The sequence below is a fragment of the Prionailurus viverrinus genome, chromosome C1 (genome assembly GCF_022837055.1).
Source record: "Prionailurus viverrinus isolate Anna chromosome C1, UM_Priviv_1.0, whole genome shotgun sequence".
NCBI classification, from domain to species: Eukaryota; Metazoa; Chordata; class Mammalia; order Carnivora; family Felidae; genus Prionailurus; species Prionailurus viverrinus.
In genome coordinates, this window is record NC_062568.1 from 128732482 (window position 1) to 128750665 (window position 18184).

Here is an 18184-nt window from a genome sequence, read left to right on the forward strand (position 1 = left end):
CAAATCTCCTGCACCTTCCCTCGGTTTCTGTTATCCCCGCCTCCTCAGCGGAAGCCGAGCGCCAAACTCAAATTTTAGCAGGACCCGGACGCCTTTCGGCTAGTTCCGCGGGCTGGGCCTGCTGGACTTTTCCGCTCACTGGCACGGGCAGCGGTCCAACATGAGCCAGGTTCTGTTCCAGGAACTAGTCCCGCTGCAGGTGAAATGCAAAGACTGCGAGGAGAGGTGAGGTTCCGCGTTACCCCCGTGCCCGCGGGTGGCGGTTGGGGTCGGGCCAAAGTGGGGGGGGGGGGGAAGATGGCGGCTCTGGCCAGGGAGCACCCAGTTGCAATTGGGTGAGCGGCGGGCGTCTCAGGACGCGGAGAGAACCGCAGGTGGAACCCAGTGTTACTTCTCTCACCAAGTTGGCCGTTGCTGACGGCGCAGAAGGGAGGTATAGAGGAAATAGGAACCTGACCCGCATCGAGTTAATTAAAAAAAAAAAAATTTAGTTCTGAACCGAATCGTGGAAAATTATAGTCCTACTCTCTCTTTTTGAGACAGAAAGTTAATTTTGTCCGGAGAAGTGAAGTAATTTACACATGATTTACCCAAGGGCTCATAACAAGTTCACGGCACGGCCGGCTCTAGAACTCAGGGCTTCGCTCCCAGCCCTTTTTTCCGCTCTCCTTTGAATCATATGGGAAGTAAATTTAAGCTGCAGCTTAAAAAGGTTTTTATGGTGTATTGTCTTTTCTTCACATTAGTTACTAAAAATAAGTTACATTTAGTCGCCTGAAAACAGGAGGGGAAAATTATAAATTTCATTTATTCATTCAACGAATACTGCTTATTGGCAAAACACCTTGCTGCGTAGTGGGGCCGTAGTGGCCAGGAAGAACATTCCTTGTTTTCCTGGAGCTTGAAGTCCAGTCGGGGAGGAAATAAAAGCCAGTCTCGCAGATAAATGCAAAATTAAAACTTTGACAAAGGAAGTGGTGCTGTTAGGACTTACCAGATTTGATTAGAAGTCAAGACATTTCAGTTTTGTCTCTGTTCCACAACCCATTAGTTGACTCTTCTCTGAACCTTGTTTCCTCATTTGTGAAACTGACATAAGGTGCCTATGCTGAGGAAATGAAAGTGTATGTGAAAACTAAAGAGTGTGGAAATGGGAGGTTTTAAAAACGAAGACATTGTGGGGGATCTGGGTGGCCTCTGTCTCTCAGAAATATTAAAAAAAACAAAATACACTGTCAACCTTTTCTCTTGTTTAGAAACCTTTGATATATTCTTATCACCTGTAGCAGGGGTTAGCAGACTAGAGCCCATGGGCCAGGTGGCCTTCTTACCTGTTTTTGTAAATAAAGTTTTATTGGAACACAGCCATTCTCATTTAAGAATTGTCTGCGGGCGCCTAGGTGGTGTAGTTGGTTGAATGTCTGACTTGGGCTCAGGTCATGATCTCACAGTTCATGGATTAGAGCCACGTGTCGGGCTCTGTGCTGACAACTCAGAGCCTGGAGCCTGCTTCAGATTCTTCACATGTCTCCCTGTCTATCTGCCCCTTCTCCCCTCATGCTTGATCTCTCTCTCTCTCTTTTGAATAAACATTAAAAAATGAAAAAAAAATTGTATGGCTGCTTTTTTTTCTTTAAAAAAAATTTTTTTAACGTTTATTTAAAAAAAAAATTTTTTTGACGTTTATTTATTTTTGAGACAGAGAGAGACAGAGCATGAACGGGGGAGGGTCAGAGAGAGGGAGACACAGAATCGGAAACAGGCTCCAGGCTATGAGCTGTCAGCACAGAGCCCGACGCGGGGCTCGAACTCACGGACCGCGAGATCATGACCTGAGCCAAAGTTGGCTGCCTAACCGACTGAGCCACCCAGGCGCCCCTGTATGGCTGCTTTTGTGCCATCAGGGCAGATATAAATAATTGTGACAGAGACCTTATGACCCACAAAGCCTAAAGTATTTACTGTCTGGCCCTTTACAGAAAATGTGCTGATCCCTGACCTATAGGGAAAACAACCCAGATTTTAGTTAAATATTCAGGGTCAGTTCAGCTCAACAAATATTTATGAATACTGTGTACTAGGAATTGTCCTACATGCTGAGACTGTCAAGCTTTCTTCGTCTTCACTCTCCTGTCTCCCAACACTAGCAACAAAAACAGTTTTCATGTCAGCCCTCAGGGAACTTACACTTTAATAGGGGAAACAAAAAGATCTTTGGAGAAGCAGCATAGCACAGGGTAAGAGTTCAGGCTCTGGAGCCACATTTTCTGGGTTTAAATTCCACTTCTGCCACTCGTTGACTGTTTGATTTTGTACAGTCGTCTTCTCTGTGTCTCATCTTTTTTTGTTTTTTATTTATTTTTGAGAGAAAGAGCAGGGGAGGGGCAGACAGAGAAGGGGACAGAGGATCCAAAACACGCTTCCCACTGTCAGCACAAAGCCCAATGTGGGGCTCAAACCCACAAACTGTGAGATCATGACCTGAGCTGAAGTTGGACACTCAACCGACTGAACCACACAGGTGCCCCCTCTGTTTCACCTTTAAGTTGATGATGAGAAAATTGTTGATGATGAAAGTACCTGCCTCATGGGATTATTATGAGCATGAAATGAGTTAATACAAAGGGCTTAGAACAGTGCTTGGAACATAATAAACATTCAGCAAATGTTAGTTATTATTATTATTATTTTTAAATGTTTGTTTAGTTATTTTGAGAGAGAGCGCAAGTGAGTGGGGGAGGAGCAGAGAGAGAATCCCAAGCAGATTCTCACTGTCAACACAGCCCGACACAGGGCTCCATTCCACAAGCCATGGGATCATGACCTGAGCTGAAATCAAGACTTGGACACTTAACCGACTGAGCCAGCCAGGCACCCCAAACAGTAGTTCTTGTTTTTCTTAGGAATATCATTTTTATTTATCTGTAATTTATTTTTTTGAATTTACATCTAAGTTAACATATAGTATAATCATTTCAGGAGTAGAATTTAGTGATCTATCACTTATATATAACACCCAGTGTTAATCCCAACAAGTGTCCTCCTTAATGTCCCTTGCCTAGTTAGCCCATCCCCCCCACCCCAAACACCTCCAGCAACCCTCAGTTTGTTTTCTGTATGTAAGAGTCTCTTATGGTTTGTCCTTCTGTTTTTATATTATTTTTGCTTCCCTTATGTTCATCTGTTTTGTATCTTAAATTCCACATATGAGTTTAGTCATATGATACTTTTTCTCTGACTGATTTTGCTTAGCATAATACACTCTAGTTTCCATCCACATTGCTTCAAATGGCAAGATTTCATTCTTTTTGATCGAGTAATATTCCATTGTGTGTGTGTGTATGTGTGTATGTATACACCACGTCTTCTTTATCCATTCATCAGTTGATAGACATTTGGGCTCTTTCCATACTTTGGCTATGGTTGATAGTGCTGCTATAAACATGGGGTCCCTTCGAAACAGCACACCTGTATCCTTTGGATAAATGCCTAGTAGTGCAGTTGTTGGGTCATAGGGTAGTTCTATTTTTAATTTTTTTGAGGAACCTCCATACTGTTTTCCAGAGTGGCTGCACCAGTTTGCATTCCCACCAGCAGTGCAAAAGGGTTCCTCTTTTTCCATATCCTAGCCAACATCCGTTATCGCATGAGTTGTTAATGTTAGCTACTCTGACAGGTGCGAGGTGGTATCACATTGTGGTTTTGATTTGTATTTCTCTGATAATGAATGATGTTGAGCATCTTTTCGTGTGTCTGTTAGCCATCTGGATGTCTTCTTGGGAAAAATGTCTATTCATGTCTTCTGCCCATTCTTCACTGGATTGTTTGTTTTTTGGGTGCTGAGTTTGGTAAGTTCTTTATAGATTTTGTATACTAACTCTATCTGATATGTCATTGCAAATATCTTCTCCCATTCTGTCATTGGTTGCCTTTTAGTTTTGCTGATTGTTTCCTTCCCTCTGCAGAAGATTTTTATCTTGATGAGGCCCTGGTAGTTCATTGTTGCTTTTTGTTTCCCTTGCTTCCAGAGACATGTCAAGTAAGAAGTTGCTGTGGCCAAGGTCAAAGAGGTTGTTGCTTGTTTTCTTTAGGATTTTGATGGCTTTCTGTCTTATGTTTAGGTCTTTCATTCGTTTTGAGTTTATTTTTGTATATGGTGTAAGAAAGTGGTCCGGGTTCATTTTTCATGCATTTTTCATGCATTTTCATTTTTCATTTTCATTTTCATTTTTCAAGCATGTTGTCCAGTTTTCCCAACACCATTGGCTGAAGAGACCGTCTTTTTTCCATTGGATATTCTTTCCTGCTTTGTCAAAGATTAGTTGGCCATACATTTGTGGGTCCATTTCTGGATTCTCTATTCTGTTCCATTGATCTGTGTGTCTGGTTTTGTGCCAGTACCATACTGTCTTGATGATTACAGCTTTGTAATACAGCTTGAAGTCCCGAATTGTGATGCCTCCAGCTTTGGTTTTCTTTTTCAGGATTGCTTTGGCTATTCCGGCTCTTTCCTGGTTCCATACAAATTTTAGGATTGCTTGCTCTAGCCCTGTGAAGAATGCTGGTGTTGGGGGGGCATGGGTAGCTCAGTTAAACGTCTGACTTCCGCTCAGGTCACGATCTCATGGTTCACTAGGTTGAGACCCACGTCAGGCTCTGTGCTGACAGCTTGGAGCCTGGAACCTGCTTCAAATTCTGTGTCTCCCTCTCTCTCTGCCTGCCCCTTTCCCACTCATGCTCTGTGTCTGTCTCTCTCTCTCCCTCTCAAAAATAAATCAAAACATTAACAAAATTTTGTTTTTATTTATTTATTTAAAAAAAATTTTTTTTTTCAACGTTTATTTATTCTTGGGACAGAGAGAGACAGAGCATGAACAGGGGAGGGGCAGAGAGAGAGGGAGACACAGAATCGGAAACAGGCTCCAGGCTCTGAGCCATCAGCCCAGAGCCCGACGCAGGGCTCGAACTCACGGACCGCGAGATCGTGACCTGGCTGAAGTCGGACGCTTAACCGACTGTGCCACCCAGGCGCCCCAACAAAATTTTAAAAAAAGAATGCTGGTGCTATATTGATAGGGATTGCCCAAACATTAGTTATTATTAAAGTGTGATTAATACATGAAGTGACATCAATGTTCTGAAGTCATAGAGAAGGAGAAACTTCAGTGAAAGATAGTGATAATGCTCAGAGAACTCTGAGGAAAGTAATGCAAAATTTTGAAGCCCATGGTTTGACACCTGCTTTTTCATTTTTGTTTTGTAACTTCTTCTGCCTGTATACTAGTCATACAAGACTATTTGTTATCCCTTGATTGTGCCTGATAATCTCAATACCATACCTTTATTCATGCTATTCTCCCTGCCCCAGCTGCTTTTTCTTTCATAGCCTTCAAAGTCTGTCTTAAATCCCTTCACTATAAGGAATTTTTCAGTTGCCTAGGTTGAGATTAATTGCCTTTATTCATTTATCAGATAGCATAGTGCAGGTGTAATGTCTGAATTCTAATTTGGTCACCTCTGCAAGGTGACCTTAGCCATGTTTGTAACTTATGCACCTCAGTTCTTCCTTTCTAAGACACACATAATATTTACTTAATAAGATTATTGTTATGTAAGATACATGTAAAGCACGGGTAGTCAGTAAGTGTTAGTAACCCTTCCCTTCCTTCTCTTGAAGCACTTAAATCAAGCAAATCTGAGTAGAGTCATTTAATCTGATCTCAATTTGAGGACATGGACCGTGTGTATTTCTGTTTGTATTCCTAGCATCCATCATACTACCTGGCTTAGAGTAGCTTTTATATGTCTGAATTGAGAGTTTAAGGTCACTGCTCCTAGGTGGCAGAGGTGGGCTAGAATCCAATTCTAATATGAAATCTAACTTGTAGGGAGGATGTTATGTGAATTTATGTATTGTTCAGAGTATGACATTTATTTTGGGAAATAGCATTTTTTATGAGTTTTTATTGATATGTTTTATATTGTTCCCATAACAACCATTATAATGAAGAAAATATGATTTGTGATTTCAAGTACTATATTTTCTGAAAGCTCAGACTTTTCTACAACATATTTTGGGGTTGGGGGAAGAACTTTATTCTGTGGGCCTTTCCTCCTCCCTTTTCCCCCCAAAGCTAATGCAATATAGACATTTGTAATATATGCAACAGTATCATTAATAAGCTTATAAAATTATATTAATGTGATTCTTCCAGTATTATCTAAAGAATACTTTATTAGTTGACTTTTTTTTTTTAAACAAATTTATCAAGTATGATAGGACCTTTTTTTTAAGCTTTTCTTTCTTTTGTTTTTTTTTTAAAGCTTGTTTATTTTGAGAAAGACAGAGATGGCACCAGTGGGGGAGGGACAGAGAGAGGAAGAAAGAATCCCAAGCAGGCTTCACATTGTCAGCCCAGAGCCCACTGCAGGGCTTGAACTCATGAACTGCAAGACCATGACCTGAGCTGAAACCAAGAGTAGGACACTTAACTAACTGCCTGAGCCACCCAGGTGCCCCCCCCCCCCCGCCACCTTTTTTAAGAGAGCGCAAGCAAGGGAGAGGGGCAGAAGGAGAGAGAAAAGATCTTTTTTTAAAAAAACATTTTTTTAAATGTTTTTATTTATTTTTGAGAAAGAGACAGAGCATGAGCAGGGGAGGGGCAGAGAGAGAGAGAGGGAGACACAGAATCCAAAGCAGGCTCCAGGCTCTGAGCTGTCAGCACAGAGCCCCATGCGGGGCTTGAACTCACAGACTGTGAGATCATGACCTGAGCTGACGTCAGATGCTTAACTGACTGAGCCATCCAGGCGCCCCAGAAGGAGAGAGAAAAAATCTTCAGCAGGCTCCCTGCTCAGCACAGACCCCTGATGTGGGGCTCGATCCTATGACCCTGGGATCATGACCTGAACCGAAATCAAGAGCTGGATGCTCAACCAACTGAGCCACCCAGTTGCCCCAATAGGAATTTAGAAAGTGTACATCACCATAAAAAGTTATCTACTGCAGTATCATACCCTCTATGGCAGCATGTTTTAGAAAAAAACTTCAGAAGGCAAAAACCAAACATAATGACATTGTAGATCTGAAAAGGCCCTCACAAACCTAACTCTGTTCACTTCCCTTACAAATTAGGAAATTGAAAGGTTTTTTTTTTTTTTTCTAAGAACTTAATTTGCAGAATTGGAGTAGAAATCTAATCTGTTTCACATATAATACACTAGATATTAGAAAAATAGAAACAAAATGTTCTCTTGTTTTAAAAATACAGTAGTACCTTGGTTTGTGAGCATAATTCGTTCTGGAAACATGCTTATAATCCAAAGCACTTGCATATCAAAGCAAATTTCCCCACAGGAAATAATGGAAATTCAGATGATTCGGTCCAAAACCCAAAAAATATTCATATAAAGATGATTATGAGGGGCGCCTGAGTGGCTCAGTTGGTAAGCATCTGACTCGACTTCAGCTCAGGTCATGGTCTTGTAGGTTGGTAAGTTTGAGCCCTGAGTCAGGCTCTGCATTGGCAGTGCGGAGAGCCTGCTTGGGATTCTCTCTCTCTCTCCCTCTCTCTCTGCCCCCCCCCCCCGAAATAAATAAACTTTAAAAAATGATTACAATACTGTAATATAATACAAAATAATAAAATACAAAACTTAAAGAAAAATAAATTAACCTGCACTTACCTTTGAACCTGCACTTCATGGCTGGTGTGAGGGAAACAAGAGAGGAGGATTATTGTGTAGGACAGCTTTGACTATTATTAACGGAATCACTGGTATCTGTTGGTTCAATGGAAACTTTTTCTTTTCGTGCAACTTTAACAAGGAACCTACCCAATGACACTTGCTTTTGCCTCCTTTTGAGGATTTCGGGGAAATGTGACATTGCATTGCCGCTAAACAGATTCATTACTCGCACTGCTACAGCCTTATTCGGGTGGTGCTTTTCTACAAAATTTTGTACTGTTTTCCACATTTTACACATCTCCCTAATCTCATTTGAAATGAAGGTTTTCTCTGCCTTTTTCTCTTCCTTTGCAGACGAGATGCTGATGTAGACTTACAAAATCTTGAGATTTGGGTCACTCACATACAATTTCCTTCTTCCACCATAATCATTTTCTTCTTACTGCCTTTCTTTTCAGTCTTTTTCTGCATGGGAGCCATTGTGTACGCTTGCATGGATGTTGACTATAGTACAGTATTAATAAACTTTTGTCATATACTGTATTTGATGTAACTGGCAATAAAGCACAAGAGGAAAGGGTCTCTTTCTGCAGGAAGCCTGACCTAGAATGAAGCAAAGCATTTCTAAGCTTACTCTTATGTGGAAAAGCAGGGGACTGTCCATAGGTGCTTTGAAGTGACAAAAAATACACTAGTGCCAGTTGTGGGCACCTTTCAACATTCTGAAAAATCATTGATTTCTGCCAAACACTGTGCCCTGAGACAGCATCTGAGCATGGGAAAGGATCACTAGCAATCCCACAAAGAAAGAGAAGAACCATTGGCTCACTTGTGATCATGGGACATTCAGTGTCACATACTACTTGTATTGCAAGATATCATTTGTTTATGAAGTTAAAATTTATTAGAAATGCTTGCTGTCATACAGAACACATGCAGAACAAGTTACTCGCAGTTTAAGGTTTCACTGTTAGTTCTTCCTATCTGTGCCATTGCTGCTCATTCCTATTCAGATAACAGAAGTTAGGGTAAACTTACTATATGGTAACCTCACCATACTAAGATTAGGCAACCAATCATGTTCAATAGGAAACTTAACTAAAATGACATTTTTTAAGGCAATATAAAAATTTTAAGTTAGAGCATAAAAAAAATCTGAACAATTGAATTTAGCCTTGGTCAACTATTACCAAGTTTTTCCATCAACACTCAGTTGCTAGGTCTATCTATACTTTTTACTTCTGTAGTAGATAAGTAGCAGAATGTGGGAAAAATTTAAAACACATCTTTAAAAAAATTGTTTTTAATGTTTTTATTTATTTTTGAGAGAGCATGAGTGAGGTAGGGGCAGAGAGAGAGGGAGACACAGAATCTGAAGCAGGCTCCAGGCTCTGAGCCATCAGCACAGAGCCTGATGCGGGGCTTGAACTCATAAACCTCAAGATCACGACCTGAGCCGAAGTTGAGCACTTAACTGACTGAGCCACCCAGGTGCCCCTAAAACACATTTTTAGAAGAGTAGCTTAAAATGGAATAAATTCTATTTTTACTTTTACTTTTGTTTCCTGCACATCAGGTAAAAGCCATTGTTATTTAATTCTAGCAGGATAAAGAACACTTGTGCAGAGATGTTTTTTCACCAATTTTCCCTTTATTTCCTCAATTAATTAAGCATTTTGGCTCAGTTTGATTAATGGTTATGAGCACCTTTATTTATATGTCTCTGTCTGATATTGAATTCTCTAAGATGGAGTAGATACTGTGGAAAGTTATGGTCTCTTTAGAAAAAGTTTAGGGACACTTGGGTGGCTCAGTCAGTTATGGATCCGACCTCCTCTCAGGTCATGATCTCACTGTTTGTGAGTTCGAGTCCCACATCAGGCTCTGTGCTGACAGCTCAGAGCCTGGAGCCTGCTTCAGATTCTGTGTTTCCCTCTCCCTCTCTCTCTCCCCTGCTCACGTTCTGTCTCTCTTTCTCAAAAGTAACCATTAAAAAAAATTTTTTTTTAACGTTTTAAAATAAAGTTTAGAGTTACTCTGCCTCTGGGTTAAGGTCGACAATAAAATTGTTGACAGTACTTCTGTGGATATATTGAATATTGAGCAGATGTAGTTGGTGGATTTTGTATATGCATAAGAGAAGGAATATATTATTCTATTTCCTTGATTATAAACATGCCATGTATTCTAATGCTGCTTCACATTTTTAGTTTTTCAAATGGAACCTCCCATAAATCAATTTGATCAATTGGTGATTTTTTTTAATGTGAAGTTGTTAATAAATTGATAGTTTGTCTGGCTTTCAGTAGATGCTATTTTAGAATCAGGGCAGTGAGGTTATATCTCAGTCTGGTAATGGGAATTTCACATCATTTATTTCATTTAATTCTCACAACAACTCCATTTTACAGGAGAGAAAAATATAGATAGTTCCTGGTTAAAAACCTGATTACTTATTAGTGGAAGAACAAGAACTTAAAACTTTAAATCCAGTGTGCTTTCCAAATAACTGTTTTTAACTTAGGGAGCACCTGTGAAAGATCTTGCAACTTAATACAGAAAACTTTAGCTAATACAAATGACAGTGGTAACTCATTCCATGCAAATGTTTCTGACAGTTGGGTATATCTTTTCATACAGGAGAGTAAGTGTTAGAGTGAGCATTGAACTACAATCAGTTTCTAATCCAGTTCACAGAAAGGTTGGTATTAATTTCTTTTGAAACACATTTTTTCTTTTTTTAAAAATATAATTTCTGTACATTATAATTATTTTTGTTCTTTAAGAATATGAGGTCTTTTGTTACACTCACCTTGCCTTTTAGTTTTGGGCCCGTTTGTAACTTGCAAATCTGGGGTGATAGAATCTACAAAGACAGTGATTGAGAGATTATTATACCATATGTTTCTGAAGCATACAGGAAGAATTGGGGATTGGGAGAATTGGGGGTTAAGTTTTACCAATGCACTTATAAGTTGCTAGAATATATATTTTGCTACCCTGTAGAATTGGCATTTCATGGTGTAAATGTGAGAATAGAATGAATTGAAGCACTGCAGGGATATAGTTTTTTGAATCTTTGCCTTTTGAAGGGAGGCATTTAGAACATCAGTCCTATGTGATCTTCAAAAGTCTGAGTCATTAACAGTGATGTGGATACAGAATAGATGACTAAGAAATACAGCATCTGTTTTCTTTGTGTCAGAGCTTTCCTTACACATGAGGATTCAAGGACCTTGTAGTATTATTAGTAGTAGTAGTTTCAGTTTTTAATAGCATTTTGGGTGGATTTCAGGAAGTACCTAAGTAGAAGCTGCTTTAAGAACAGGACCTTCTGAGGCAGAGCAAATACCTAGATTGCGAATTTTCTGGGGTAGAGATGATATATTTCTTACATGTTAATTCCTTAGACCTGCTGTACCTCTTCATTTCCTAACTGCTCATAAGTGGTTTAGATTTTTCTAGAACTCTACCCTAACAGTTCCTCAGTAGACACGAGTAGATTCTATTTCGAAGTGAGGGCTTATTCTTAATCTCACTTCTTTATTAGGCCTCCATCATCTTGTTGCCATGCCTGTTTTCCTTACTACATTATTCACTGAAGTATGTAATTTCTGTGTACTTCTGTATCCGTTTTTGCTACTGTGGTGCTCCACCACACTGTAAATGTACATAGAAAGTGGTCTTTATGAAAGACATTCACTTCATTTGAAACTGAAAACAGATGGGCTTCCACGTCCACCGCCACCTGGAGTAGGAATAGGCCCTCAGAATGAAGCCTTGGCAACTTGTTACTTGATACCCCTGCCCTCTGCCTGAGAGACGAATGCTCCTTTTCTAGGATAGATCGTTGGCTTGTCGTTTCAGCTGATGTGTTGCCACTTTGGAAGTATCAATTAACTTGGGAAAAACTGAAAATATAATTGAATATGATATGGTCAGTGGTTGAGTGTTTTTGTCATGGTATAGTACAGCAAGGACTGGGTCTCAATTTTCCTAAGAGGATGATAGTCCTTAACTTAAATTCTGGCATTTAATTAGTTTTTATAGACCCCCACAAGGATCCCATGGAGCAGAATATCTACCCCTGTTTAAGAATCTTAAGTCTTTTAAAGACTGATGAAAAACCCAGCAGCACCAAAAAACAAAGTCATCTGAAGTATAATGGTGACACATTGTTGTTACTGGATAATTTTACTTCTAAGAAGGAAGGAATTAGGCTAAAAGCCAGATCTATTGAAAACATTAAAAAATAACAATCTTTCTTTTAGGATTTAGTTATCCGTCTGACTGATGATACCGATCCATTTTTTCTGTATAACCTTGTTATATCTGAGGAAGATTTTCAGAGGTAATTAAATTTGTTTTTCTGTTTTTTTTTTTTTTTTTTTTTTTTTGTTTTAACCTTTTATTTACTTTTGAGAGAGAGAGCGGGGGCTCGCTTGTGCGAGTGGGGGAGGGGCAGAGAGAGAGGGAGACAGAATCCAAAGCAGGCTCCAGGCTTTGCGCTGTCAGTCAGCACAGAGAAGGACACAGGGCTCAAATCCATGAACTGTGAGATCATGACCTGAGCCAAAGTCAGACGCTCAACCGACTGAGCCACCCGGGCGCCCCAGGATGTTTTTGAAAGTAAATATTTCATATGTTATCAGAGTTCTGCTTAAAACAGCCCAGAGTTTTGGAGCTTTAGCTAAGTATATTGACCTTTTCCTTCCCATTGAATGAATTCTATAAAAATCAAAGTTCCCTAGCTCAGTTTTTGATTATAATGCATGTTCAGTAAATAAAAAAAAGACTATTTCAGGGTTTTAATTACAATTAAAAATAGTAATTAAATTTTTAAAATTCTCTTTTCTTCTGTATAGTTTAAAATTCCAACAAGGCCTTCTGGTAGACTTCTTAGCTTTCCCACAAAAATTTATAGATCTTCTTCAGCAATGTACTCAAGAACATGCCAAAGAAATTCCAAGGTAAGTCTCATGAGAGCTCTATATCATTAAAATTCTCTCAAGACAAACTCTTCTTTGTAAGCCAAATTGATGGCAAAATATTTTCTATGTGTTAAAAGTATCTCTGTCTATTTTTAAAACTGGGTTTAGGGCTCTATTAAATATCAACTTTTAAGGAATCATGGTTAAAATCAGAAATATTTACCCCTTAATTTTCATGTCTTGACAGAGCCATTAAAATTATCTAAAATATTTAACATCATCAAGTATGTGTTTTTATAATGAACTTGGAAAAGGAGAATAAGATTTTGGTTTGTGTATATTCTTATATACATATGGATACATGCATATATATTCATATATTCACATACACATATGAAAATGTGTATATTCATGTGATTCTAAAGCCTGATCCTTTCATTGTAAAATTCACCAACCTTTTATCTATTGGTGTCATCAGTTGATGATTGTTTGAATCAATTATTTTATTAGGAACTACAAAGTTATGCATTTCTAATTCTGCCATTCTTTTTATACTTACTAGGTATAATTTTTTTATAAAGAATTTTTCTTCATCTGTTTGGGCTATTTGATTACTCTGAAAATTCATATAGAAAAGGATAAATACTAAATTCCTTATATTTTCATCTTTCATAATGAACTCCTGGACATTTGCATATTCACTGTTTCAGTGAATTCTTTTTCTATTTCTTGCCCAATTTTTCCATTTTACTATTTACATCAGTTTATCCACTTTAACCATTGGGAGTCCTTTCATGTTGGCCCCTGTGATTTCTATATGCCCCCTTTCCTGACACTTCTAATCATTTCTGATGCGCTGGAGCTTATGATTCAATGGGAAAGTTTCACTGTCTCATAAGTATTGTTATATTGTGACACTTTTCTTTTCAAAGGTTTTTGCTGCAGTTAGTTTCTCCAGCACCTATTTTGGATAACTCACCTGCCTTTTTAAATGTGGTAGAGACAAATCCTTTTAAGCATCTTACACACCTCTCACTAAAACTTTTACCTGGAAATGATGTGGAAATAAAGAAGTTTTTAGCCAGCTGTTTGAAAAGTAGCAAGGTAAGATTTAAATTTATTTTTTAAAAAATAAATACCAAAAGTCTCTGATAAATCACTGAAAAGCTATATTGCTATTAGTTTTTGTTTTCAGAGTGAAGTGTTTTTAAAGATGTCTAGTAAATTTTTGTAATATGTAAGGGATTTATTTTTATTTTATTGGTTGTTTATTTGTTATTTTTAGTTAAGATATAGTGAGGTTAGAACTGGACTAAAAATTGAAAAACTAGGTGCCATCATTTTTATTAATTTTATGTAATCTGAGGTAGTTCACTTAAGGTGTTGATGGTTTTATCAATTTGTAGATAAGTATGGAGATATCTACTACCCTATTGCACTTATCTCAAATGAGGAAACATGTGTGAAAGTGGTTTGAGAATTACAAAGTGCTCTTTAACTTTGTAAGGTATATGTAGCAAAGAAGCAACATTGGGATGCCTCTTAATAGTTTTCACAAAGTCTTTAGTCAAATGCTATAGATTAGTGCATCTCAAACTTTGGTGGTACACAAATCCTCTAGGCATCTTGCTCATTCAGAGTGAGTCAGAAGGTTTGAGGTGGAACCTAAAATTCTGTATTTTTAACAAACTCCCAGGGTGATGCTGACACTATATTTTGCTATACTTTGAGTAGCACAGCTATAGATGATTAAATTGTAAACTGCTTAATTTTACTATTTTTATAAATAGGAAGAAAAATTATCATTGATGCAATCACTAGATGATGTTACTAGGCAACTGAAATTCACACAAAAGGTAATTCAGATTTCATTTTGTCTTTGTATGTCATCCAAACATTGGCTCTGAATTGCTTCTTGAATCCTGTCCAGGCTTTTGTGTATTAATTTTTAAAAGTATGTTACTTTTGGATTCCTTCTCCTTTTTGACATCCTTCCCCTACCAGTAAATTGTCTTAATCTGATGCTTTCTCTGATATTTGATACCATACAAACATTTCTGTTAACTTCAGTATATGACACATTCCTTCCAAGTCTTCATTAAATAATATATAGTACCTGTCACATGTTACTTCTTCACTCTTTTATTCACCTCATTCCTCCTGTCGAAAATAACTTTTCAGTTCACATCTTCTAAACCTCTTTTCCATACTTGTGTTATGAATTATTTTGATAGGCTTACCATCATTTTAGTCATAGCTACAATCTTTTTGCCCATACTCCTTGAAACTGAGGACCAAAGTATCTGATAAGTGGCATGACTTCAGGCAGAAATTGTCCTGCACAACATAGCCCATCTAGGAAACCTGTGTTGCTGGGTTTTAGGTGTATATATGAACCACTCCTTATGACTGACTTGCTCTACCCTGGGTAGACATTTATTTCTTAATATCAGAGGAGAGGATTTGGTGGTGAAGAGCCGAGTTTAACTAAAAGGTTAAAGATAGTTAAGCTTGACTTCTGAGCTGTGCTAACTCTAAAATTGCTTTTATTCTAATCTTGATTTCCTCAAATTAAAAAAAAATTCTGTGTAGGAAAAGGCTTTGAGTATATTTTGGAAAGCTGTGATTCCTTTTCTTTAATATCCTTTGTAAATATTGCCATGTTCTAAGCTAATAACATTCACAAGACTTTCTTAATATTTTGTATTGAACTCTAATACAGACCTTATCAGAAAAAGTGCAAGAATTAGATAAGTTACAGAATGAATGGGCATCACACACAGCTGCATTGTCAAATAAACATTCCCAGGAACTAACAAATGAGAAAGAAAAGGCCTTGCAGGTATGAACATTAAAAGAAAATAGAAAATTATTTTTTTGTTGCTATTATTTTGTTAGTTGTAAAAGTAATATATGCTTGGTTTAATATGTTCAAACATTACAGAAGTATGTGAAAAATTAAGTTTCTCGTTATAAGTCTTAATATCCAGAAATAATTTATAAACTTTTTGATATATGTTTTCTAGACTTGTCTCTTGATATGTAAATAATGTCATTTAAAAATATATATTTGTAAGTTTAGAAGTATGTAAATCATGATTGTATACACCTAGTGGGTTTTTGTTTTATTCTGTGCTAATGAGGTCCTACAGTATATATTAATTGTAACTTTTTTTTCATGTAACATGACACCATAGATCATTCTTTTTAAGTATTCTTTTTTAGTGGCTGCATAGTATGAATTATTTGGATATAACATGAATTATTTAACTACTTACCTAAGTGATGGACATTTCAACGTGTCAGTATCTTGGCTAACACGAATACTACAGCGAATGTTCTTTGTTCCTAGAAGGGAGATTGCAGTATACCCATATAAGGTATTAATGGATGTTGTAGATTTGCCACCCAGGTCATACCAAATGGAATGTAAAAGATAGTGTATGATAGTACTTATTTCCCCATATTCTTTTTTTTTATTATTAAGCTTTAAATTTTAATTCCAGTGTACTTAACATCCAGTGTTATATTAGTTTCAGGTATATGTGCAGTATAGTGACTCAACAGTAATATACATTACTCGGTGACCATGAAAAGTGTATTCTTTACTCTCCCTCACCTGTTTCACCTATCTGCTTCTGTACCTCCTCTCAGATAACTCAATTTGTTCTCTATAATTAAGGGTCTCTTTCTTGGTTTGTCTGTCTTTTTTTTACCTTTGTCCATTTGTTTTGTTTCTGATATTCTACATATGAGTGAAATCATATGGTATTTGTCTTTTTCTGACAGACTCACTTTGCTGAACATTATACTCTGGCTCCATCCCTGTTGTTGCAAATGGCAAGATTTCATTCTTTTTTATGGCTGAATGATATTCCATTGTATGTATATGCCACATCTTTATCCATTCATCTATTTTTTTGTTTTATTTTACTATTTTTTTAATATGCAATTTATTGTCAAATTGGTTTCAATACAACACCCAGTGCTCATCCCAACAGGTGCCCTCCTCAATACCCATCACCCACTTTCCCCTTCCTCCCACCCCCCCATCATCTATTGATAGATAACTTTGGTTGCTTCCGTAATTTGGCTATTATAAATACTGCTGCAATAAACATAGGGTGCATATATCCTTTGGAATTAGTGTTTTTGTATTCTTTGGGTAAATACCTGGTAGTGTGATAACTGGATTGCAGGGTAGTTCTATCTTGTTTTTTTTTTTAAGTTTATTTATTTTCTTTAGTAATCTCTACACCCAACCTGGAGCTCGAACTCATGACCCAGAGATCAAGACTCTCATGCTCTTCTGACTGAGCCTGCCAGGTGCCCATTTGGGCGGCTTTATTTTTAATTTTTTGAGAAACCTCCATACTCTTTCACCTTGTCTGCACCAATTTGCATTCCCAGCAACAGTGCAACAGGGTTCCTTTTTCTCCACTTCCTCACCAGCACTTGTTTCTTGTGGTTTCAGTTGTAACCATTCTGACAGGTGTGTGAGAGGATATCTCATTATGCTTTCAATTTAGGTTTCCCTAATGAATGATGTTGAGCATCTTTTCATGTGTCTGTTGGCCATTTGTCTTCTTTGGAGAAATGTCTGTTCATGTCTTCTGTCCATGTTTTCATTGGATTGTGGGTGTGTGTGTGTGTGTGTGTGTGTGTGTGTGTGTGTGTGTTGTATCGGTTCTTTATATATTTTGGACACTAACCCTTTATATATCATTTGCAAATATCTTCTCCTATTCAGTAGGTTGCCTTTTTAGTTTTATTGTTTCCTTTGCTCTGTGGAAGCTTTTTATTCTGATGTAGTCCCAATAGTTTATGTTTGCTTTTATTTCCCTTGCCTCAGGAGACCTATCTAGAAAAAAGTTGACAGCCAGTGTCAGAGAAATTATTGCCTGTGCTCTCTTCTAGGATTGTTATGGTTTCAGGTCTCACATTTAGGTCTTTAATCCATTTTGAGTTTATTTTTGTGTATGGTGGAAGAATATGGTCCAGTTTCATTCTTTTGCATGTGACTGTCCAGTTTCTCAATACCTTTTATAGGAAAGACTGTTTTTCTCCCATTGGACATTGTCTCCTGCTTTGTCATAGAATAATTGACTGTAGGGGTGCCTGGGTGGCTCAGTTGGTTGGGCGTCCGACTTCGGCTCAGGTCACGATCTCGCGGTCCGTGAATTCGAGCCCCACGTCGGGCTCTGGGCTGATGGCTCAGAGCCTGGAGCCTGCTTCCGATTCTGTGTCTCCCTCTCTCTCTGCCCCTCCCCCGTTCATGCTCTCTCTGTCTCAAAAATAAATAAACGTTAAAAAAAAAAAAAAGAATAATTGACTGTATAATCATGGGTTTATGTCTGGGCTTTCTGTACTGTTCTTTTGATCTTTGTGTCTGTTTTTGTGCCAATACCATTCTGTTTTGATTACTACAGCTTTGTAATATAATTTGAAGTCAGAATTGTGATACCTTCAGGTTTTTTTTTTTCTTCTAGATTGTTTTGGCCATTCAGGGTCTTTTGTGTTTCCATGCAAATTTTAGGAGTATTCTAGTTCTGTGAAAAATGGTG

At 37.8% G+C, this 18184-nt stretch overlaps 1 protein-coding gene across 3 annotated transcripts in view; it reads left to right on the forward strand.

Moving 5' to 3' along the window:
- The window catches only part of SASS6 (SAS-6 centriolar assembly protein), a 57792-nt gene that overhangs the window by 589 nt on the left and 39019 nt on the right, over nt 1-18184 (forward strand). Inside the window, exons 1-7 of one of the 3 annotated variants that reach the window (XM_047870421.1) lie at nt 27-225; nt 10330-10390; nt 11961-12040; nt 12555-12659; nt 13553-13724; nt 14411-14476; nt 15343-15462. In XM_047870421.1, coding sequence (XP_047726377.1) covers nt 161-225; nt 10330-10390; nt 11961-12040; nt 12555-12659; nt 13553-13724; nt 14411-14476; nt 15343-15462 — 669 coding nt within the window. In that variant the 5' untranslated portion in view covers nt 27-160. Of the gene's footprint in view, nt 1-26; nt 226-10329; nt 10391-11960; nt 12041-12554; nt 12660-13552; nt 13725-14410; nt 14477-15342; nt 15463-18184 lie in introns of those variants that run through there. The other 2 variants (XM_047870423.1, XM_047870422.1) reach the window with 2 other exon arrangements.